Source organism: Rhagoletis pomonella, unplaced genomic scaffold, assembly GCF_013731165.1.
Source record: "Rhagoletis pomonella isolate Grant_MI unplaced genomic scaffold, Rhpom_1.0 Rhpom_scaffold_00010, whole genome shotgun sequence".
Lineage (NCBI taxonomy): Eukaryota > Metazoa > Arthropoda > Insecta > Diptera > Tephritidae > Rhagoletis > Rhagoletis pomonella.
Window position 1 is genome coordinate 2,855,672 of NW_023458564.1, and position 26,544 is coordinate 2,882,215.

The window sequence follows — 26,544 nt, forward strand, 5'->3', positions numbered from 1 at the left end:
ACAATGTTGCTTTACAGCAGCTGGCACAGAGCTGGAAACCGCAAAAAGAGAGATGTCGCGATAGACTTTTGGCCAAGGGAATGGCATACAATATCCAACATTCGCATATGTATATACTAGGAATGTTAATCCCGGGATCCCGGCCTTTTTAAGGTCCCTAAAATCCCGGTACTCTTGGCAAATAATTCCGAGCTTTTCGGGATTTGTAATTTGCAGTAATGGCAATAATAGAAACTCCTTTTAAATATTTTTTTTTTTTTTAAATAATGAGCTAGACGTTATACATAAAACAGCGCGCGATAGCAAATTTTAAACACAAATATTAATATATTCGCGAAACCATGTGGCAAATATAGTAAAATTTCATTTTTAGTTTTTCACTCTGACGTGAGTAATTCAAAATGATTTAAAAAATTCAGAGAAATGTGAGAAATTTTAAATTTAAAATTTCGCAATATTTGTTTTTGAAAAAATTATATATTCAGGGCTTATATAAACTCGATAACATAATTGCACCATTGGATGGACAATCCTTTAATCTATTAGAAAAATCTTTAGTTTTCTTAAATATTTCTTTGGCTCACTAATTTATTCCCGAAAAACGAAATTGTATTTGTATTGTTTGTAATGCTTTATAAAAACTTCCAATTCGTTTTTCTCAAAACTATACTTTTCATGTTACACTATTTCATTATTCCAGCGACGAGCAATTTTTTCGATTTAATTTGTTGAAAAGAAAGGAGTACCTAAATCCCGGGACTAATCCCTGAATCGGAAAAAGCTGAAAAATTAACACCCCTAGAGCGTACATTATACATATATATGTATGTATATTTATATTCTCAAAACTTTCAAAGTCTCTGACGCGTAACCGCTTAAATAATGCGCAGGTGGTGGTTATGGTGGTGGTGGTGGTGTTGTTAACAAGTATGTTTTCAGTCACACTGTAAATATTTACGTACATGTATGTGCAAACATACATATGTATATACGGATATTAGTCCTCCAGTACATATACATAATCATGCACATACATATGTTATTCGTACCTGTAGTTAACTACCTCATTCAAACTTTACTAAATTCAGGTGTTTTCGTGTAAATTGGTTCGAGTTCGATTTCATTTTCCATTTAATAGGATTCTTGGAGCTACACGCATACTTTATGTATGCCACACAGACGTACATATGTATGTATGTATATAAGGATGTAATATAGATTAAAATGCGGTTTATGCTAACAAGAAATCAAATGTATGTACATATATACATACGATTAAAATATATGTATGTACATAAGCACATTTAAATGTAAGTACAAGTATAGATGTGTATTGCTTAAGTATTCAATACGTAAGCCTGTATAAAAGAAGCGTATACATCTTTTAAATTTTATTTTGTTTTTTTTTTTACTGTTTTCTGTCTGACGCCATTTTTGTTTAAGTTCAAAATGGCGGCTCCAATATGGGGAGGATTTTTTTTTAAATTTATCGATTTTTTTAGAATACGTTACTTGGGGGGCTACGTAGGGCGGCCAAAGAATCGAAATCGATTGCTTTCGCTTAAAACTTTACAATTAGGGGTTCTTAAGATCGCCGATTATGAGTCTGAAATTAGACTTAAATGGCGGATCCATATTGGATGTACCTAACATTTATCACGGAAAAAATAAAATCGAACGGGCGTGCATGGCGTATGAGTAACATGCTCATCTCCTCTGGGTAACTGGGTAATGTGACCAACTATTTCAGAGCGCAAAGAAGTACGTCCTGTACTTCTGTATGTATGCGTCAAAAATAGTATGGTGTATCAATTTAACAAATCTATTTTGCTGATTTAAGATTAAACATTTCTTCAATAACAATTCCAAATTACTATATACAAAAGGAGCAACAGCAAAATTAACCGTTAGTTCAGTGAATCGCATTTAGCTTAGATAATTTTTTATTAAAAGGAACTGTAAATATGAAGATTTTATTTATTTTCTAGTATGATTTCTTCATTACTATTACCATTAGGATGTGGCGCAAAAGAAAATTACCAAAAACTCCTGAGTAAGGTTCAAATAACATCCCGTCACGAGGAGAGCGTCAAGAATGCAGAATGGGTGAACTAAATCTCTAAACGGATGATTCCAAGCTTGATAATAGGGTCGGCTATGGAGTTTTCTCTAACGACTAGGATTATTAGTACACATGCCGTAACGACAAATACGATAAATGTCTCCCCGGATAGTCAGGCGGCCATCAAATCAAGAATACGCCTATGCAACCATCAAAGGTTGCATAAGGATATCGGGGCGCTCTAAACGATACTAGCACCGTCTTCAAGGCCAGCTTTATATTGGTTGCGGGAAATAGAGGAATCAAATTGCAGGGCTGATGAGCTAGCGAGGAAAGGCAAATTCAAGGTACGAAATTTCATGACTCCATGTGCTGCAAAATTTACACCCATGATCTCCTTCTGGCAACCCTCCTTCACTCCATTTAACCCCCTCCTTAAAGCGATGTAGTAAAGACGCAATTTTGAATTTTTTACTTCGCCACGTTTCAGTTAAAGGGCGTGTTCATTTTCAGTAATTGGAATTTTGGGCAGGACTCTGGGCTGGTTGACGTACATTAGACCGTAACACCTTACACAAGTTGGCTGCACCTCTCTGAGTCTAAAGCATTTTTGTAAGGCGATTTCGAAAAAAGATATTTTTGCTTTTATTTGGGCCAAAGATATTTTTGACCGAAAGCCAGTAAATTAAAGCTGGCCAAAAATCATTAAACTTTTGCTAAGGAAGTATTTCGATTCGAAGGCTGTTTCGATTTTTCTTTTAACCGATCGTAAGGGCCAATCGTAAGGGCCTTTCTTCATACCCTCGGCATTTGCAGTTGGATCTTTAAGTGTGATATATTGATGTTTTTGTCGGCAGGAGACAATGTTTTTCGTTTCAAAGTTCGTTGACCTAAAAAAGCCCGTACTAGTACTTACTCACAAGAACATCGATAAATCATACTTAACGACCCGATTGTTAATGCAAGTGTAAAAATACGAAATTGCCTTGCAAAACATGTATGTATTTGTACGGTCTAATGTATATATCTATACATATGTATGTGTTCAAAACAGTCGAATTTGGTGTATTGATCTGTCATATGTACTTAAAAATTTCAATATATGAACTGAAATAAGACTTCAGTACAAATATGTACAGTTACATAGCAAATTTACTTACTGGGATGCAAAACTTTCTGGGCCTTACTATGGCTGGCGCAAAATGATGAGTACAGTTTGAAATGGTTGACGTAGTACAAGAATGCCGAACCGATAGCAAAGAGAACGTTCTGAAAGTAACAACATTAAAACAAATATACATTATTATACCTGTTAATTATTATTGATTTATACAAAGTTTAGATTTGTAAACAATTCTGAGCTCTTGTTAGAGACTAGTAGTTTACTAAAATTTGAAATATTTACGCAATGAATGACTTCACCGTCTCTTGACTGATGTTAGTCACTTAGTCTATAGTCAAATTATTGGAATAAGAAAAGGTTAAATACCAAAACATTGAAAATTGGTAAAAATCATTTTGGGAGCTGAAAAAATTAAAGGATTTCATATGGGCCACACTATGCAAGTTAATTTTGCCTTAAAGCATTCCTTGTTCAATTCAATCCCAGTCTTTATCTAAATAACGAGTTAATCCGGATCAACGCTGCCGTATGTCTATTCTCCCAAAAAAAAAAACTAATGATTCAAAACTCATAATTTTGGGGCACAAAAGTGCTAAGGAGCATTGCCTACACTGAGGGAAATAAATATTAGGTTTGTTCCACAAGCTACTCGAAGTCACTTCGAGTTACACATACGCGTTTCACAAGTAAGTTTTTAGAGTTTATTTGATATACGCTGACAGTTTGAACTTTGCTCGAGTTTTTCTACAAGTAGCTTATGGAACAAACCTATAATAATATTATAATCAATTAGAAACGTAATTAAGCTTACTATAAACGTCAACGAAAATAAGTACCCAACCAGGAAAAAATCCGAACATCCGGAAAAGGAAAAAAGTGGATGAAGTGCGGACTTTTGCTCGTTTACAGATACCGTTTGCGGATACTTTGACGATCCGTTTTCCCACTAAAGTGTGCGTCAGAAACGTATGTACAGACAAGTACCGAAAATTGTTTGCGAAACGTATACTTTTTGGCTGTTTTTAAATTATTATTTTATTAAATTTGTCTGATCGAATTTTTCGTTCAATATGCTTTCCTTCTGCACTCCACAAATACTTCACAGATACAGTACACTTACATATTTATTATACATACTAAGATGTGGACATACAAGCACGTGCGTGGTAAATTTTGGTATGAAAATATTATTTTTAAATACGAACATTGATTTTTAATATTTTTTTTTGATGACGGCTTTTGCGGTTTTTTTTCATACAAATAGAGAAAGTAGGGAAAACTGGCAGTGACTTTTTCATTTTTTTTTCGAAACAGGTCTTTCGCATGTTCTACCAATGAAAATTCATGTTCATGTGAAAAATTTTGCAAAACGCAGTCAAAAAATAAATAAATATTGAAAATCAATGCGATTTTCCAGCCGCTCAAAAATTGCACAAATTTTTATTAAAATTTTATAATCCTGTTAACTACATACCTAAAATTTTTTAAAAAATTCTGGTTACAAATCTCGACATTTAGATACAAATTTGTGGAATTCTTCTGAATTCTGTATAAAGTTTGAAATTGCGATTTATATGATTTTTGTTAAACCATGAAATATATTTTTATGCGAAAAAATCACAAAAATGATTGATTGAAGAACATGGTAAATATTAAATACGAAACACCATTCATCCACTTTTGAACGCCACTATATGTATATATATGGAAAGTGAGCTAACTCAAGAGTCTGATCCGGAAATATAACTGCTTATGGATCGTTCAGATTCAACGCTATTAATACAAAAACATTTTGAAAATATAATCATGAAGAATAAAATATTTGCATTAACTGGAGGTAAGTGCTATGAATAGACTTCTGGAAAAAAAATCGTCTTAAAGTTTTTTTGAAGTGATCGAAACTTTTAACGTTTTTCTATGCACCGGAATCAGTGAAAAACCACCAACAACGCAAGTCTAAAAGTCAAACAAGTATTAGCTGTAGATAATAGGTTCTATAAAAGGCTCGGTGTACAACTGAAAAGTAGAAACTTTGCTCGACAAACTAACACCAGGCCCAGGTGCATAAATCCCTTAGTAGGACCATGAGAATTAGAAGGATCAATCTATTATCCCTTTAGAAAATTCAACTCAACTCAATCCCATGAGTGGAAACAGGAAGAAAGTAGGGCCGAGTATTCTCTACATCTCTGGAAGAGGTAACTGAAAAGATTTTAGTAGTAATCTGGTACCTGTTGTGAAAAAAATCAAGCTTAGAGTAGAGTGTATAACGTTTAAGGTAGATATACTCTTTGAACAGTTCAATGACTTACAGCTTGGGATTTTGGCAATAAAGAACTGAAAATCATTGAATTCAGAAGGGTGCTTGATTACGCTTAAAAAAGGCTTAGCAATCGGTGTACATTAGGGCGGGTCAATTTGTATGGGAGATTTTTTTTCGACAGAAGGATTCTACATCTAATTCTAAGCAAATTTGCCGAAGAAACCATGGATCTATCATCAATTTGAAGTTAGAATTTTGCTGTAGTGTCGTAAACAAATGCTTAAATTTTGTATGAAGTCATGATGTAAGGGGTCTTTTTGGTATGAGGAATCTATTTCGGCGCTTATCTTCTTCTTAAAACTTCCAACAGAGGGCGCAACAGTGCAAATTTTCATATTTTCTTTGAAACATATTTTCGCAATTTGCCAAACTCCAAATTGATTTTAGACCTACGGTTTCTTCGGCAAATTTGCTTAGAACTACACGCGGAATCATCCTACCCTATACGTGTATAGTAAAAAAAAATTACCCGCCCTATTGTACATTTCTATACAAAAATGGTTTTAGGGAATAATGCATGCCGCAGTTATCCAAAGGAACTTATTTAAATTAGAACAAGATCCTAGAACTTAAGTTCAGAAATTAGTTAGTATCTACACATAGAAAGCAATTTAGGTAAGCTCAGTGTTTACATGTACATTATTTACATGTTCATAAACATATCTACATAGTACATAGGTACATATCCAATGCACCACATCTTTAATTGTATAGACTTATTCATCAGTGTCTGTGGTTAATGTGTCGTCACATAAAAATCCCTCTCTATCCCAGGTGTCTTCTTTCACAATTCAGGTGCTTTTTCGTTACAGACTTGGAACAAAAGGTTTCAGTTTAATTAAATTCGCATTAATGACATCATTATGGCTGGCGCGCAGAAGGGTGGAGTGAAAGAAGTGATGGCGAGAGAAGCTGAAAAAAACTGCAATCACGACAGTTGAATGGTTTGGCTGTGCATATAAAGCTTTCACCGTTATTTCACCCCATCGCCAACGCTATCGTCTCTGGTGCTGTCTAATTTTTCTGCAATTTCTATTTTTCGTACAGGGATTTAATTTATTCGTTTTTGTCTTATTGTCTTTTGTTGCAATTTGGAACAGCTGTAGTTGCATGAAGTTGAAATTGAATTGGAATGAATGGAAAGCTAAGTGAAGGCGGGGTTTGGGCTAACTATGTGTCATGTAGTATGTATGTATGTAGGTATACTTGTTTTAAGTATGTACATACATATGTGTGATTTTATTGTGAAAGAAGATGATGGCCACAATGAAAGGTAGGGAGTTTGATGGCCTTAATCGAGGTTATTTCATATATTGTAACTCAATCTACGCACGTACCTAATCTCGGCTCCACAATTTTAAAGCAATCGAGCTTAAATTTCGCACACAATTTAGATGTAGCGGCACAGGGATATTCATTTGAAATGGTAACACCTTGTGCGGTGGCGAGGAGTTGATAAGGGCGCATGGCTTTGGTTCTAAGTAGTTGTTCGTTCGGAGAGCAATTAGGTATATGCAGACGTTGTTCTGGATATGCAGTTACAGTTGCATGGCTTAACTCAGTGCCGCTTCTTGCGTCGTCGTTCGCGCACTCTGGGCAAAATGAGCAACCCATGTACGAGATGCGGTACACCAATCCGAGGGAAGCCTTGGGTTACGGCAGAAAGAGAGCGAGCATCGGTGGGGCCACTGCGACTATTCGGTTTTGAGACCCGCCATGTAAAACCACTTTCTGTGAGGAATAGTATACTAGTCTGGACACACTATCTTAATTTAGGGCTCATTCGTAATTTATTGGCAAATTTTGATGAAATTAAGAAATTTCGCTTAAATTTATTAACTTTCGCCGTCAACGTATTACGCAGTCGCCGCCACCAAGGCATGGTTTAAACAAACCCTAATGAGCTAAACAGGTATTACTTGCTCCTGCTCGCTAATCCACTTGTTGCTTTTCCTTAATTTGTTTTCTATTGTAAATAAAGTCGCCTTTAAGCAAACATAGAAGTAGCGAATCGAAAGCGGCTACTTGCAGTGAATTTTTAAGTACCAAAAAGACAACCATTTCCTTATTCTTCTTCTTCATCTTAAGGGGAAATTCCAGATAAGATAGTAAAAAGCCATTCGTAAGACAAACGAAAGGCAGATGGCAAGATAGTTAGAACTAATTTTGCTATTCTACACTGAGCCAAAAGCACAATAGTTTTTTCAACCAAGTTATGGTTTGATTGGAAATATTAATTAAGAATCACAGTGATCCCTTTTTAAGTTTGAATTAGGTAATATGAACTACTTTTTGGTTGATTTTTTTCTCAGTGTAGCACAAAAGTCTTAGAAGAAAAGCTCTCTCATTCACCACTCGTGGTGAAAAGTATTTTAAGAGAAAGCACTTGCATATCATTTAGCGCGCGTCATAGCCGCAATGGCCGAATGGGAAAAGCACAGGAATGCCAATCGAGTTATCCGAGTTCAAGTCCTGGCGCAGCGGAGTTTTTCATATATTTTTTAATTTAAAATGGTTTCTTTTTTAATTTAAATTAACAACAAATTTATCAGATTTTTTATTTTTGAAAAGAAGATATCTATTTTTTAATTTACTTTTTAAAAACTAATTTTATGTATTAATTTTCTTTTGGCTCATTTCATGTAAAAGAGGGAAACGACATTAATCTAAATATTAGAGTCCGACCGATTAATCAGCCGATGCCGAGGCTAGCATCGTCCAAAAGAATCGGCATCGGCCGTTTTTGGCCGACTCTTGAATGAGGTATTTGATTATGTTTTGTTATTATAAAAGTTTATAAGAGCATTTGTTCTTTAAATGAATTTACATTCAGGATTTAATCGGCCGAAGCCAATTCTTTGGCTTAAAATCATTTATCACTTAAATTGCTTTCGTGAAATTGGCTGTAAAAAATATTTTATTAGCGTTAATGTGCATTACCGGCGTTAACTTGGAAGGTTTAGAAAAAATAATTGTCGAATATTTTCCCAACATTGACTCTCAGGATGACTTCAGCTGGATAATAAACCCGTTTTCATGTGGCCCGAAAAGTAAACCTACTGATATGACCAATTAAGCTTTTGAAAACCTTCTGTACATCAGTGAAGACAGCACTTTGATTATTAAATACTACGAAGGGAGCCAAGAGAGTTCTGGATGCAAGTTTATGCAGAAAAGATTGCTGTTGGCAAGATTGCATTAAAAATCCTAGTGAGTTTTAGGCCCTTATTATGAGTTGCATTAGATTTTCGCTGGCTATCGAAGATCGAGCATCGAAAGTGAAATTATGAGCTATGCAACCGTGTCGAAATTTTCGTTGAGTATCGAATTTTCTGTCGAACCGAATTTTGCTTTCGATGGTGTAGCGAAGTGTTAGAAAATTGTGAAAAATGTACGATTTTGCATTTGTTTTTTTTATGGCGGTTAGACACTAATTTTAAACAATTTTTATTAATTTCATACAGTTCTAACGTCGTGAATATTAAACACAAGCTTCCAGCTTGTTTGGTTTACTTGTGAATGAAAGTCCCAATACTCAGTTGGCACGATCTCTGAGAAAAAAATCGTAAGCTGTTGATAGTTTTAAAATATTTTTTAAACAGTTTTGGCCAAGGCATATTCAACAACAATATTGAACAATAAGTGACAATTCAGTCGAGCTCTCTCATAGCTGACTGTAAAGTCAAAAAATGTAAACAAAGAAATTAACCCTTTGTTATGCGTTTACCAGATTTGTTAAAACTCAACGACCCGTAGCTATAGTCAAAATAAAGTCGACTCCTAAAGTTAAAAGCAGCTTTTTGACATAACTTTCAATGGGATATCTGTCAAAAAAAGCGGCTTTTAACTTTAGAGTCGACTTTATTAGAATCAGCTTCATTTTGGGTATTGCCTTTTCGTTTTAATGTAAATGTGGAAATGCATACTTACACAAAACTACACACTAACTGGTCTATTCTGCACGTTACCGATGATTTTGTAACCGGAAAATTTTATTACCAAAAAATGTTACCAGTTCTTGTCACCGCGATTCTAGGTACGTTGGTAATGCAGTTAAATATTCAGCAATTCAGCTATGAAGAATTGTGCAAATTCTGGCATTGCATATTTCACGGGGCAATACTTTGTTACCAGCTTATGAGATGGTAACAAAAATTACCGGTTACAATAGTACACAGAATGCGAAAAGGGTTTAAAAATTGACAGGAACTTTATTGACCGGTTACAAACTTTTTATTACCAGCGCAGAATAGACCTGTAAGTGAAACACACTCATTTGTAAACCCATTTTGGCAGTTTTCTTGCTTTACTAGCCCAATATTTTTAAGCATTTATTTTTTTTATTCAAATACTTAATTCTAAAGTATATTAGACATTAAAAAAAAGGTCTGACTATTCTAAATTTACATCAGAAATTAACAGCAATAATTCAGCTATTAAATTTTTGCCTTTCGAAATTTTCCTTCCATTAAATTTATTAAAAGTTAATTTCAGTTTCTTTATGTCAACAAGGAATTCCGGTTTAGGTTTTGTTAGACCACCATTTGAAATTTGGTATATCCATTTATATGAGTGGAAGATTTTCTCTTCATATTCGGTTTAGTAATTCCTGCACTTGGGAACAAACGCATCCGCTTAGAAATACCCGGCTGCGATGGGCATCAAATAAAGTCACTGGCACTAAAATGGTCTTCGCGCGCACGTGAAGAGTCTCCAAATGAAGTATTGATACTTCGGAGTTTTTAAATAACGCACAAGTTTGTTGTCCTGGCTCTTGTCAAACACAACATACCGCCCGTAATTGCTTTTCATTTTATTATGTATTTAAAATCAGTCGCTTAGCTCAGAATTGAAAATTTATATTAAAAAAATTAAAATTTTTAATAGTATAGGGTTAAGAGCAACCATTTTAGTCGTAGTTCAAAAGAGAGAAATGTCGATATCTACCTTGTTATGCCTTGGTTTTGGCTCACAAACGCCTCTTTCGACAGTCGGAAGTTTTTAATAAACAAATTTCTTAAACGTATTTTATGTCAAAATATATTCGAAAGACTACACTTAAACCCTCTTAAAAATTTTCTACTCCTGGCCAGTTTACCAAGCTCTCTCCTCTGACGAATCGTTGAACCAGAGCTCCGTTTTATGTATAAGCACACTTTTTAGTTTGCTCGATTTGTAAACAAAACTTCTCAGCGGTGAAAAATATAATATTGTAAACAACCTAACCGAGCGAAATTCACAATAGCGCTATTCTTCATCGAATGAGCGTCATAATACCAAATGAAAATTCGTTCGATCAGCACCTGCGAGCACAGTCGAATGCAACTCATAATAGTAAAAAGCTTTCAAGTTAGTTGTCAGAATAGACAATTGTCTTTCGAAAGACAAAAGTCTTTCGTAGTTGAAAGACAGTTTCAAAATTGTCCTGAACTAATTATTTAAACTTTTGGTATTGCTTTGATTTCAATTTAACTTTATTTCAACTTTAAGAGTATACTGAATGAGTTTGTTGTTTTGAAGTTGTTGTTTGCGTTATTAGCTGCTTGCAGAGAAGTCACAACAAATTTATACACCAAGTGACTTTGTTATAAAGCCTGCTTTGTTATATGGAGTAGAAAATATGACTCAATATTTGCTTAGCAAATAAAGCCACAAATGTTAGACTTTGTAATTTATTAACAAACGGCTAAGAGCAGACAATAGAAGAATTATAGCGTTATAAGGCAAACAAATAACGCAATCAAGTGAAACCATTCTGTGTGGTCGTAACAAATACATATGTAAATCGAAAAAAGATTGCGTCTGAGCGTTCAACTTTTATACAATACTACAGCTGTGTACACACACATATACACACGCACCAGCAATCCTTCGAATCGCGTTTGTATGTCACGGCATACCTAACAGCGGTGGCGGTCTAACAAGTGGCTGGCTGCGGTAATTTAAATATCCTTTGGTGTTCAGCGGAAAATGCGTTTTTACCACTTCTAAGTTACACAAAACTCCACACTTTAGCATCTGCACTGTTAGTGTTGTTCACAGCAAGATTTAGATGCTACTGATACTGATACTGGTACTAACGCTGCTACTTTATTCGCTTCTTCGAGATTTTATGAGTATTTTGTTTCAACTTCTTTCTGTAATTATTTGTTGCTTCTTTTGTTATTGGGTTTAAATTGGAAAATTTGTACGATTTCCGTTCTTTTCTTCATTTGCATTCTTTCGCTTCGTTTTGGTGTTGCTCTTTTTGCAAAGAGAATAAAATAAATTTATTATCGGTTGTAATGAAACGTCAGCATGAAAAATAGAGAACCAGCAAACTATGCAAACGTTTGAGCGAAAACAAACAACATAGTTGAAGAGTACTGAAGTTGTCCGGCGAAAGGGAGGGAAGAAGGCAAAAAGGTGGGGTAGCAGCAATGGTTTATCCTGCTATAAAATATAAGATGCAAAAAGCATGGCAAAGTTGAGCAGAGAATACAACACATGAAATTGTGGAAAAAAACGTTTATTGAAAAGTGTTTCGCCAAACAACAAATAAAACGAAACCCAACACCAGTCAACTAACAAAGTTGGAATTGTGTTCATAAACTACAATATTTGCAATTTCCTTCCATTTCAAAATGCTTGCACATAGCAGTAAGTACAATCATGCACGCGCGCATACCTTCATGAATTGGTCTAGGAGCAATATATAAAAGTACAGTATATACATAGATACAGTGGCGTAGCCAAGGGTAGGCGGTTGGCGATGCATGGAGAGATCCTTCGTCAATGAACTACTATTTCCTTTTTTACTTTTGGATTAGTAACAGCATACCATTTTGTCCCTCTTATTTATACTAGGAGTGCCAGTTACTGTCGAAATTCGACCATTTCTCGGGTTTTTTAAGAGCCTTAGAGAGATTTTCTAACTTCATTTCATACATCTCGATAATTCGATGAATTTTAAAAATAATAAAATTCTATTACTCAACAAAATCCGATAACTCAACAAAATCCAATAACTCGACTCATATCGATAGTTTTCGATAAATTTCTATAACTTTGCCTTTCTATGGCTCGATAAATTTCGATATGCCAAAAATCTATGTATAATATAAATATAGATATAAATCGATAATTCGATAAACTTAAGATACATCTATAAATTTCGATAATTCGGTTAATTTTAATAGCTCCATCCTTTTTCAAAGCTATTGACAAATTTCGATAACTCGTAGCATTTTGGTATAACTCGATATAATTCGATAAGCAGCGATAACTCGATAGACTTACATACTATATAACCTCGAAATTTCGATAACTCTATAATTTTAAAAATTCCAAAAACTCCGATTCGATAAGTCGAAAAATTTCAGTAAATCAATAAATATCGATAACTCGATAAGTTAAAAGAACTCGATGTATTTCGAAAACTCGATCAATTTTGTTAACTAAACAAATAATGACAGTTCAATAATATCGATAACTTCGTAAATTTCACTAACTTGACAAATTTCGATAATATCATAAATTTTTATGGCTCTATAATTATCCATAAATTTCGACAACTAAGTTTCTGTGTCTATAAATATCGACAACTCAATAAACATTGATCAATTTCAGTAATCAGGTACGTTGAGATAACTCAATAAAAATTCATAACTCGATAAATTTCAATAACTATAAACTTCGATGACTCGGTAAATTTCAGTAACTTGATAACTTTCGATAACTAAATTTTTTATGGCTGAATTTACTTCGATTCTTCTCGAAAAATTTCAATACATTTTCTTACCTTTCAGTTACCCTAATTCTTATGTATTTCTCATTGTTTTCATTTTCGCCTTTATCTTCAACTTTTCCTTCATTATTTTATCTTAATCGTTTTAATAAGTTATTTCTTCATTATCACACAAATTTAAAATACAAAGTAAAACAAAATGCGGAAACAACTCAAATTGAACATCCATAACAAATACGGAAATTTTTAACCGACGATTTTGGGCGTAACCAATTTTGGGTTCAACCAATTTTGATCTTCCTTCAATCTTTATCTTCCTTATTGGTTTTGAAATCGGTGGGGTAGAATTGCAAAATGAACGGTGACAAAATTTATGTTAGCATACTAAAATAGTTTTTTATAAATATTTGAGATTACCGCTTATTGGATTACACAATTGCATATTGAGCCTGTAAGCTACTACGCTGTTAAAACTTTTCAAATTTTAATTGCAAATTTTCAGTAAGTGCATGCCTCTAGATATTATGTCTCATCTCTAAGTTATTGTTGAGAATTTTTTATCATCCCCTATTTCCCGAAATCTTGTCTCCACCACTGCATAGATATAGATTTTATGGACCACTAGTCACAGTTTTCATACCCATAACAAATAAATATGACATTTGAGCTTGACTAATACATTTTTAAAAACTTTACCGTACAAACGGGGCGAGGAAAAAATTAAAAAAAATATTTTCACATACAAATTTTTTGATAAAAAAAAATAGATTTTGAAAATATACCATCTCAAAAAAAATTAAAAAAAAATCTCAATGGGAGCTCTGAGTATTGCGCAATATTTAAGCGTAGTATTATGGAGTGCATTCTAGAATAATTTGAGTTATGAATTGTTTTCTACGACGAAGTTGAGTAAAATAAGTATATTAAAAATTTAAAAATTTGCTCAATTTTATTTTTAGAATTTTTTTGAATATGCAGTTTTGTAGCTCATTTAATTTTAGTATAACAAAGTGCAAGTTTTAACCGATTGCAAAACCGGCGTTAATTTTTTTACTCTTAAAACGGTTTTGCTCATTTTCTTCCATAAGAAAAAAGTGCAAAAAGCCGTCAGCATAAAATATATTAAAAATCAACGCAATTTCGCAGTAGCTTAAATTTTGCACTAAATTTTAAGGGGTTCAAGGCTGCATACTCAAGAAAGAAATCTAAAAAAATTTTAAAAATTTATAAATTTGTAATATATCTGTGTTCATATGGAAAAGTAGCTTATGTCGAAAGGCTGGCTTTAGTATAAATCGGCATTCGCAGCATACGATTGCCAATGACTCACTGGCGCTAAGCCGTTGAACAACTTTTGGCAAATAAACGTGGAAGAAATAGTTCCGATACTAGCAAGTCAATATTCTTATTAAGTCTCATCAAACAATTTCTTTGCCGTTTAAAAGTAAAGGGATTGCCGCATTATACTAAAGCCAGCCTTTCGACATAAGCTACTTTTCCATATGAACACAGATATGTATGAACTCATTTTACTCAACTTCGGTGTAAAAAATTCATAACTCAAATTATTGTAGAGTGCACCCCATAATACTATACTTAAGTATTGCGCAATACTCAGAGCCACCATTGTGATTTTTTTTTATTTTTTTTTGAGAAGGCATATTTTCAAAAACTATATTGTTTATCAAAAAATTTGTATGTGAAAAATTTTTCAAGAAAAAAAAATTTAAATATTTGTTTTCATAATTTTTTTCAAATTTTTTCCTCGCCCTGTTCTCGAGATATTTGGAAAACTATTAAGTCGATTTGTTTTTGTATTCGTGTGGTAAAGTTTTTTAAAAAGGTATTAATCAAGCTCAAATTTCATATTTATTTATTATTTATGTTTATGCATCAACCCTATAAATTTGAAACAAATCCAACACATAAAGTGTGAACCCCGTCCGTTTTGGTATGGAACGCCCCATATACAAATATAAGTATGTATATTTTTTTTTTTAAACTTACTTACATCTAAGTAACTATGTACGCACATATGTATGTATGAAAAGAGACTTTAGTTGATTCAATTGTTCGATATCTATACATATTTTATCGCGCTCTTGGCTTACTAGCGCGTTTGTCGTGGAAATTGCCAACACAAGTTGGCAATGTAATTTATGATTGTAAACGGAAATGATGAAAATTTGCAACGCTGGCTTGTGCTAACAAAAAAAAAGTAAAAAGATAAAAGATATTCACCATCAAATAAGCCGGGATAACTAATGATGTGCACTTTGTAGGAAAATCAGTGCTGTTAACTTTTGCAAAATTTTGCATTTGTTGCTTCCATCATTGCAATCGCAGACAGTGCAGGACGATTCTCCTTTTACTATATCAAATAATTAATAAAAATATTCGAAGCAATGAAGACAACATTTTGTTCATACTAATGATCTCTTACGTTTTTGCATTGCATTTGGTTCAGATGTATTGAGAATGGATCAACAATATTTATTCGCTATACCTAAACTTTGAACCAGTTTAATTTAAAGGAAGATTGCTTTTCTTTTCTCATACTTAAGTACAAGCACCATAGATGGATTCAGTTTATTCCCAAGCCATTGTTGAGCTCATAATATTTTGGTAATTTAACCTATCTATCGCACAATTCTCAAAATAATTTGTTCCAAACTAAGTTGCTTAGCCCACAGTTTCTATCAAATTTCACTTTCCGAAAGAGTAACTTTGAAGAAGTGTTCAATCCGCTTCCAAGAAGGTATGCTAGAGCTCAGTACATAGCAGGGACAATTTTTACAAAGCCAACAATATAACGAGCCTTGAAGTCCTTCTCGCTTTATAAAAGCCCGCATCAAAGACGGCATCATGTTGCAAACTGTGGAAGATGCTATCGTGTCCTCGCTTTTGTCAATTTTCAAAGCATGCATTGCTTTTAACTACGTCCCTTTGTCGTGGAGGCGAGGGCATGCATACACTAAAAATGTTCGACCAATTAGCTTGACTTCCTTTGTTCTCAAAACCTTCGAGAGGGCTCTAGATGCGAACGTCCGGGCTTTAAGCGGTATACTTTGCCAGCTTTCCTCGAAATCGGAGGAGCCTTTCACAATGTTCGGGTAGAAGCTATCCAAAAATCCCTGGACGAGCTTGGCGTCGAGGAATAAGCGCATGGTTAATGGCGATGCTTAGAAGCAGAACGATTTTAGCTAAACTTAGAAGCTTTACACTAATAAGGAACATTGGTAGGCGCACTCCTCAAGGTGAAGTGATCTCTCCAATTTTTTGGCACCATATACTCAGAACTACTCAAGCTCAACCAGGGGAAGTATGAGCAGTAGCCTACGCTGACGATGTATTGATTTTAGTAACTGGGTTATTTCCATCTGTGGTGAGTAATATCATGGGTGGAATTTTAGCAGAGCTATGCCGATGAGCAAAGTGGTCTTTGAGTTAACACAGAGAAAATAAAGCTAATGATCTTTACGGCCATGAATAAGGTTCCTGGCTTTGATTACATACGACCGACCCGAAGTAGAATTTCACAGATCTTTCGGGCTCATTATTCCATCGGGGGCTGACTGGGACGGGCAGTTTGATATCTCTACCTGGATACATCATCTGTACACCGATGGCTCCAAAATGGAACGCGGAGTTGGAGAAGGCGTTTACCCTGAAATAAGTTAAGGCGCGCGTAGCTATTTTCTCAGATAGCCGGGCGGCTTTTGAGCCTTTGGCATCTTTTATAACAAGGTCGAAACTAATCAAGGAGTGTACGCTGCTTTTAAATTCAGTAAGCTCGATCAGGATTTAGTTTGGGTCCGTGGTCATCGCAACATTCCCAGAAACGTGTGAAGATTGACTAACCGCAATTATTCGAATAGTTACAGTTTTTCAACACAAAATTATTGTTATTAGCATGGTTGGGTTTTGTCAATAGGCATAAGTATACAAAAAATATAAAAGAGCAATGTTTACGGAAAGAAAACAACTAGTCGAAACAACTTTTTATATTCGACTAATCGATTAGTCGTACTAGTCTACTAACAAGAGCTCTATTCATTTTCCCCCAAGCGGTTCAGCTTTCACTTACAGGCGAATGAAACACTTTCGGGTGAATTTTTTTCGGACGAAACTCAGGATAAGGCAAATCATCTTTGAAATATTTTTCATATTTGTATAAAAAAGAGGAGTTAAACTTGCGAGTATAAGCTAGTAAACAGCGAAGAAGATTATAAAGGCTTTATAAATCGAGAATTTGTATGAAAATATCACTTTATAAAGCTCTTTAAATCTACTTTAGGTTTTATGATTCAGGCCATAAGTATGTATGTATTTATGTAAGTAGATGTTTGTACAATTTACTGTAAATACTTTACTGTACATTAACACTTACCCGGAACTGACCAGAATGCTCGAATTTATGAAAGTCTGGCTCCAATTCAAGTGCTTCTTCGAGATTTTGCAAAAATTGTCTTTGGAATGTGACAATTTCGTGAATGTTACCAAAGAGTGCATTTATTTCAGCATTCGATAGGAATGTCTCTCGTTTCATTGGCTCCAAGTAATGCTCCAGTAGATTGTTCAAATGCTGCAAAAATAAGGAAAATGTGAGTAAATTCAGCGCATTTTATTGCATCGAGTTTTGTATGTATCTACATTAGGGTTATCCAAGTAAAATCCGAATTTTAATGCATTCAACCCCTATTTTTTATTTTGAAATAAAAAAATATTTAATGGTTGCTCAAAGCGCTAAAAGTTTTCCACGTATTTTATATGGGTATAAACAACTTTTCGTAGAAATGGTATAGAATCCTTGAAAGTCAATATTTTTCCGGTTCTCTTCGGAAGGCTTCCAATAACAACACCCAATTGTTTATTTAACCATTTCTTAATACTAAAGATTTTTTATTGATCCCCCCATTGCATTTTCTGTGGTTTTTGGGGGACCTATAAAACATGGCTAATAAAACAAAAGGTTAAATAAACAATCGAGTATTATTATTGGGAGTCTCCTGAAGAGAAGCAGAGTTTTCCGATCGAACAATATTGTTTTCAAGTATTCTATACCATTTCTACAAAATGTGTTTTTTCACCCACATGAAATGCATACAAAACGTTGAGCGCTTTGAGCGACCTCTACAAATTTTTTGATTCAAAAAAATAGGGGTATAAAAAGTCCGACTTTACTTTTTCACATGCATTTTTGGACCACCCTAATCTACATATATATATTATATGTTTGCATGTATACATGGACAGAGGGCCATTCAGTTATTACCTAAGCCAAGTATTAGCTAATTTTAATTCCAAAAGATCTTTATACCGTTTTTACAAATCAGGTCAGTTTCCCAAGATATTTTAATTTTTATGCAAAAAGTTCTAACTTTAAGAAGGAAGAAATTATACATGTGACACCTTTCTTGTATTTTTTTTTCATTTGTATTTAATCCTGTTCTGTTGCCAAAAAAATTTAAGTTACTAAAGATGAAAATCGGTGGACAAATAAACCACCTTTGAGAGGTCAAATAAAAAAATGTGTGGTAATGTTTAGTATGAAAAAGTAGCAAGGAATAATGTTACTAATAGCTAATGTGACCAACTATTTCATAGCTCAAAGAAATACAGCTTACGCTGGGTTAGGTTAACGCCGCGAACCGATTACCAAATTTCGAATGTGGCTAATTTCGATCCCTGCGAGCTCAGTGTAAGTTCAGAAGAGCGAGTCTAAAATCCTTGAACCATAACCCCCGAAAGTTGGACAGTCTAAAAAAAAAAGTAGGGATAATTCCACTTCATCTTCCTCTTGATAGCTGATACAAAAGGGATCAATTGAAATTCCAAGCCTTACTGAGTGAATATCAATCGCACAATGGCCTGTCAGAACTCCGCTCACTAGTTCTTGAGAGGTAACGTGGTATTCGGCGCCCTTAAGGCGTAACGATGGGTCCCTCATTACTTGCACTGCAAAAAGAACTTTAAAGCGGAGAAACGTCTTCTTTTCCTCGTCTATGTCACAAACGGAGCATCGCTTTCTTTTGTCCATTTTATTAGGTATTTAGTAAGGAAGTACGGAATTTCATTATTGCGAGTACGAAATATGCCCTAGCCAAGTTCCCACTAGGCCCCACCATCCAAGAGTGTACCGCAGGAGGACAGAGGCGTCCTTAGTTGGTCCTTATCTGGGGATAACGTTTTAAGGGTGCCTTTCCAACGCCAGGTCGTCGGCCACGCAGTTTTCCGCGACGTCACTGTGACCGTGCACCTAAACTAGACGAAGTACGTAAGAGTACTCTGACGCGATGGATAAAGAAGTCAGTTATTCCTTTACCGATTTCTAATGCAACATCACACCCTTTTGTAGTGAGTCTACCGCTTCCTTGGTGGCAGCTATTTCTTCCTGAAAGACATTGCAGAAGTCCGGAAGACTTAGTAATCCCGCTGTACACAGGCGCTGTAATCTATGTGTTTAGGGCGAAGTCAAAGCCCCCCAGAACTTCAGAGTGTTACCATCCGTTTTCTCTTAGCCTAATAGCTCCACTAATTCTAGTTTTGAAAGTGTAGCTTTCTCTAGCGGGTTCCACCAGACAAGGGCTACGTGAAGATAAGCTTAAATCTGGTTCCATAGAGCTAATGAATTACTTTGGGCGAGAGACCTTACCTTTTGCCGATAGTTCCCCTACAGCAGTACAAGACAACCGATTCCTTGTTTACCCTTTCCTTACTGTTAGGCAGCGACAGCTTCCTATCCAGGATCAAGCCTAAGTACTTGACCCTGTCTGAGAGCCGCAGACGAACACCTCCACTCGAGAGAAGGGCTACAACGGGTATCTTGTACATCCTGGTAAACAAGACCAGTTCTACGAGGCCGCCGTTGATTGCCCACCTAGATATCTCCTTCAGGTAACCTTGAGGCAGAAAAAAGGGTGTTTAGAAATCGTCCCTTAACCAACAGATTCACATAATCTACATAGGCGATGCCAACATTCCACTTTTTGCAGTTCCTCTAGAAGGTCGTGCAGAGCAGGGGAGGGAGAATATTACCTGGCGGAGTGCCTCTAATGTCTCTGCGCTGAGTACAGGCGCTCCTCCACCCCGCCGCGACAGTTATGTCACGAAGTAAGCCTTATTAGGTTGGTTTCAACCCCCAGATTATGAATAGACTTGAATATTGCCTCTGGAGTGACATTTTTGAAGGCCCCCTCGATACAGAGGAAGTGCGTGAAGGCTTCTTCTAACCACTTTAGCAATGCATGCAGGGCGGTTCTTAAAAGATAGTCATATACAGGTCTCTCTAGCGGTTTTGTCAAAAACGAAAATAGACTGATAGGCCTAAAACTCTTGGAGAAGCATTAGAGCCTTTTTCGGCCTTCGCGATGAACGCAAGCCATAGGGATGGACCCTGTCCTCACGCAGTTCGCAGGTATGATGCCATCGGTCCTCGGCGACATTAATGGTTTGAACGAATTTAGCGCCCAGGCCATGTGGCGATCGTCCAGCAGATTGGATAACTACAGGACTTGAAGTACAAAATATTGCAAAGAAGTGCATTTGACTGTACTTCGAAGTACGAAGTACAAGAGCTAAAAAAGAAGTATAGTACTTCCGAAAGAAGTACGGTTATTCACATTAATAATAGCCGTACTCAAACATAGTCGTACATTTCGTATGAAAATCCAGAAAAATGATTCAAATCGGTTTAACCGATCTCGAGTTTTGATGACCGTGACAAACGAAAACAACATTTTAATATATATAGATAGAAGATATAGATGACGTTGGAATTAAATATCGGCATTTTTTTAAATCGTATGGGTTTCGAATATTCCCGTTTATATTGGCACGTTTTTTCAACGATCCTAAGTCGGCGGTTTAAGAAAAAACTATCGAAACCTATCGAGAACGAATTTAATACTTATATGACAACATAGATGGGATTGCCTTCGTTCTTTTCGCTGAATGTGTTAATAATGTGATCGCAGATGTTGATATTAATCAGAGTTTCTTTATGAAGATTAAAAAATTTATGCTACAAGCAATCAGCTACAAGCACTACTGCTAAGCACAAGCATGGGGTAACACCTTAATGGAGAACTGTGCATGAAACACACATTTATAGGCGCCTCCAAAACAATTGTTACAAAAGCGCCAGCGGCGATGAAAAATTATGAATTTACAAAAATTTTAATTAATATTAGAATCAACCAAAACATTCGGAGAAAAGAATAAAGCTGTTACACGAAAGTTATAAGAAAAGAAGTGGAGAAAAGGAAATCAGACTGGCCATCGAATGGAAAAAGAGGACATCTTGCCTGAAGGCCAAACGGCGGAAGCCGTAAGGATAGTTTTGCACACTTGAAGAACATATACATATGCACATATGTATGTACATACATATTTTTGTGCGTTTTTGTGCATGAATTTCTGAATATACGCAATGCATATAAGTTTGTATGCACTACATATGTGTGTGTGTGTGTGTGTGTTGGCGGAAAAGGGTATGCTAATGTAATGCAAAAACTTTGAAACAATAGTTGAATAAATAGAAGTTTTGAGTTAGAGAATGCTGCCCAACACGCCATTATTGAAGCCGTGGTCTACGCTTTGTGGTTTGTGGCTGTGGCAAAAGTTAATACCGCCAACTGTACCAATTAGTGGCGTTTGCTGTTTGCACTTTTGGCATCGGCGTGTAAATTCTGCCAAGTTGCGCAAAACTTGCTTCAAACTCATTAAAGCAATGCCAGTAGCTGCGGAAAGTACTACATAGCACCTTGCCAAACGCGATTAATGTATTCATACCCTGCAGGAAATGTACCTAACTATAAGCTAAGTTTAAGTTGATTAGGAAGGAGCTAAATGTCACTATTATCTGTACAGTTTCTTTGACGAAAGCTAACTATATTTCTATGGCGATGGCCGCGAAATAGTCAAGGGTGGTTACCTCTGCATTTGATGTAACTAACTTGTAACTAACTATTTTTGGACATAAAATATCAATAGAAAAAACAAAATATTTAAAAAATTTTTTTTTTTTTTTTTTTTTATATTTATTTTATGACATTTTATATTTGTTTACATATTCGAACTCCGTCAGACATAACTTCAAAATGATAATATGAAATTTCGATCTTCTTTTTATTTGTCCTCAATTCGGAAAAGTATTTGCGAAGTGCAGGATATCTTAATAGAAACGTGTTTAAAGAAAACAATCTCCTGCATTACTTGTCAACTAGTTTCAAGTTAGATTTTTGTAGCTAACTACGAGTTATATATATTCTATAGAAATCTCGCAAAAAGCTAACTACAAGTAGGTTATTTTTTATCAATTGATACATTTTTTCTGCAGGGTATGTACGCCTGTGTGTAGGTATTGGTGTAAAATACTGTTACTGGTAATAACCGGGCCATACCTAAGCGTGAAGGTGCACATTGCTACTTTCCCAAGTGCGTTTTCCAGCTGATATTCATAATTTTTTATCTCTATCATTATTTATGCGCCACTTTTATACCAGTTGCGAACTTGACTTAATAACCAACAATAAGAGGCGGGCTATATTTTAATGATTCATATCGTTCTTTACTTTCTTCGTTTCTGCTTTATTTTTTTTAATTAATAATTATTTTGTTTGAGTGCTGGATGTGCTAGTTTCTTTCCACTTGTACTTTGAAAGTAATGAAACTTTAATCTTCTGCAGTTGTTTCCTTTGCGTACTTAGCGATGGTGGTATATGCGCAGATTTTCGTTTGCAAACATGTATTTGGATCTGAGCATTTGACAGAGATGACAGTCCCGAGTTGTCAAGAAAGTTTCTTTTAGAAGGGTTTCACTTTTTTATCCGTCAGCCCTGATAATTTTTGTAAGATTCCTTCAATATATTTAACACATATTTTTCTATATACATAAGTACAAACATTTCAATTGAGAAACCAATTTCGTGGAATGTGGTGGGCATCGGTGTCACTCCATCCTCTGGAGTGAGACCAAGTTGTGCAAGATTCCAGTTCAGTGAGAATATTTTTTAATTTTCGTTGTAGATTTAGATAGGAAAAGATGTTTTGTGAAGTCTTATTTTATTTTCGTCTCTAAAGAATTTCACAAATACATGTGTACATATATCACACCAACGCACAGTGGTTAAAAACTCGAATTTGGTGTTCACAATTCACTGGAGCCTTCATTTTTCACTCCATTTGATTAATTTTTTTTTAATGAAAGTTAATAAAATTTTCACGAGACCAGTTGAGCTCGATTTTTGAATTTTTGAATTTTTGTTTGTTTGTATTAAATTTTTTAGTGTAAATTGCAGATACGGTTAATAAATGTTACATAATAAAAACGAGTTGAAAACAATAGTAGGGTGCCCCTGAAAAAAAATTTATTTAGTTTTTTATAAAAAATTTCCACCAAAAAAAAAAACAGGCCACAATGATTTTTAATAATATTTTTGCTAAAACTTCGAGCACATTTGCATGCTAAATGGGAAATAAAAGCGTTTTTATATTATTAAAAAAATCAACCCGAACTTTTAGCCCCTTTTCAACTTGCACTTTATTTTACTAAAATTTAATGATCCATAAAACTGCATACCCAAAGTGTTCTTAAAAAAAAAATAATATAATTTTGTTGAACATTTTTTTATAGCATTTCAAATTGTTTTTTTTGCATTTTTTTTCGGTTTGGGAGAACCCTACAATTATTTTCAACTTAAACCAGAATCGAGTTTCTTAGAAATTGCTGCTTTTTCTGCACTTTGCATTAAAAAAAATCAATACATATAATTAAAAAATCGGGCTCAATCGATCTCTTGCAAATTTTATTAGCTTTCTTTAAAAAAAAAGTTAAACAAATTGAGTGAAAAAAATGAAGGTCTGCCAAACAAATAGTATACAATTCTTGGTTTCAAACTCCATCTGTTGCCCAACATTCTATTGGCTGCATAGAGAGCCGCCGTGGCTTTCCTTGCATGCTCTTCAATGTTTGATTTGCAGCCAAGTTTGGAATCCATAATAATAACTCTTGAAAAATTAGATATTAAACTGCACTCTTCCGATATTGATTACTGAAGGAATCAATAGAAAATTGATGTGTTCTTTTTTCGTCTTATAAAGTTAATTGCGCCAAGTTGCCTTTTGAAATCCAAACTGAGATCTTTCCTTCCACTGAAATTGAACATCGCAGAAACACCAAAACGATAACTGCCAAATATTTCGACTCCTATTATTAGTCTTGCCTACATTTTCTTAACATTGTTCGACGATAAAAAGTACAAAGTGTCATCTCTAATTTTACATCTTCACTGTATTGGCTTTACATAATTTACAAATTAAAATTTTAATTATTATTATCTCATTGTTTGCTTATCGGCTTTGAGTGGGCGTTTATTATGAGCACAAAGTAAATTTTTTTTCCGCTATAACCACTTCAGCTAAAACTTATTTGCTACGCCGCGCACTCATACCTCAACAACTGCATACGCATGTACGTTTGTAAATATTGCTATCGCCTCCGCTTACTTTAACTGCTTTTTCGTCTGCATATTCATTGCAAAAATTTTAATGAAATTAGCATAAAATTAACGCCTCATCGTCATAAGCCATTCAATGCCTTAATTTGGCACTGAGTCGTACAAAGCAGCTCTTCAGTATTGTGCTTCCTACTTCTTATTGTTATTGCTTACTTACATACAATTCGTTATGACCTTAAGATTTGCATTTATTTCGTAATTTTCGCCCTAATTCGACATAACTCAGCGCTGCGAATTTAGCTGCCTTGCATCTTCCACGCCACACCGTTTTCATGCTGATAAGTAGTGGCTGCTGCCCTGCAGGAAAATCTACTAGTTATGAACTAGAATGCTACCAGTTTGCGTCTAAGCCTAAGTAGTTCTCATTCTACGCTTTTTCTAGGTTAGCGACTGGTATTTTTGACAAGACATCAGCATCTACAAGTAGAAATACTAGTAGCATCAAAGCCTTTGATGTGATAGTCTACCAATTCATCCCCGTTAGAGGAATAAGTACATATCGTCGGCTGAGTAGAACACCCTATCTCAACATATTTTCATTATATTCACACTTGAGATAGGACGTTTTGGAACCAAATTCTGAGATAGGGCGTTTTCAAATCAAAGTCTGAAGTAGGGCGAAACATTTTCTGAGATAACGCGTTTTCGAACCTGCTGCCAAGATAAGTCAATCCTCCACTCAGCCGTCGATATGCCGCTGATAAGATGCTCGAAATTATCGAACTGCTAGACCATAGCCTTAGCTCATACTAGTTAATGAACTGGTATTTTTACTGACTGATTTTAAATTTTCACTGCAGCGTGTGTGTTGTATTGGAATGTACATAAATATGTACATTAGGTCGGGTCACTTTGTATGGTAGATTTTTTCGACCATGCGCGTATAGCACAAAAGGATTCTACGTACACGTATAATCCTATTGTGCTATACGCGCATAGTCAAAAATATTGATCCGCCCTAATGTACTCGTACATACTTATGTATGTATGCATTGTACTTTATGCTGCTCGGTTTTCTTGTACCTGAGGCACTTATCGTTAGAATTTCGTAGCGTAATTCAAAATGAGAGCGTCTCCAGCAACTCGACTTCAATCACTCAGCTAAACACTTCAAACTCACTTGACTGCATTCATTCGCTCACTCATTGCATGTCTTGTATTTATATAAAAATCGTCGTTTTTTGTACTACTTGAGAGGAAAAGTAATTAGCGATTGTTTACTAATTAGATATATAGATTTTTTTTTACAATACGTAAAAGCCGTCTCGATCCATTTTTCTGAAAGATTTAGGAGAAGTGAAATGTCTGACAGAGAGTTCAGAAAAAGGGATAAATTAAATGTATTGCGAAATAAAATAAACAGCCCTTAAAACAAGCCTACATAATGGAATACACATTAGGGTGTCCCAAACTGTTGTTTTGCGAAATTCGATATGCATATCAGCTATGTATGTTATTCCTTTTCTACATAAATTAAGTTTTTATTGCTGTAGAATCACCATATGCCAGGTGACTTGTAGTTGCTATTTTATTGCATTTATAGGACACCGTACACTACTAGTGCTCGACCGTAGTACACACTTACATATGTACATATATATTATGTATATTCAGTTTTAGTGTTTCATAGATACTGAAGGTAAGAAAGTTCAAGGAAGTTTTGTTAAGATTTTAGAATAAAATTTTTTAATCTGTATCCTAATGACACTGTTATACACGGTGTCCTAGAGCAATCCCTCTAAAACCGAGCGAAAATATGACCTACCAAATCGGTGATGCTCTATTATTTGG

At 34.9% G+C, this 26,544-nt stretch overlaps 1 protein-coding gene across 1 annotated transcript in view; it reads right to left on the bottom strand.

Moving 5' to 3' along the window:
- Nucleotides 1-26,544, bottom strand: part of LOC118745946 (protein still life, isoforms C/SIF type 2-like) — a gene marked incomplete in the record, with an annotated part of 407,983 nt that overhangs the window by 34,262 nt on the left and 347,177 nt on the right. Inside the window, 2 exon segments of the mRNA XM_036479612.1 lie at nucleotides 3,223-3,331; nucleotides 17,625-17,819. Coding sequence (XP_036335505.1) covers nucleotides 3,223-3,331; nucleotides 17,625-17,819 — 304 coding nt within the window.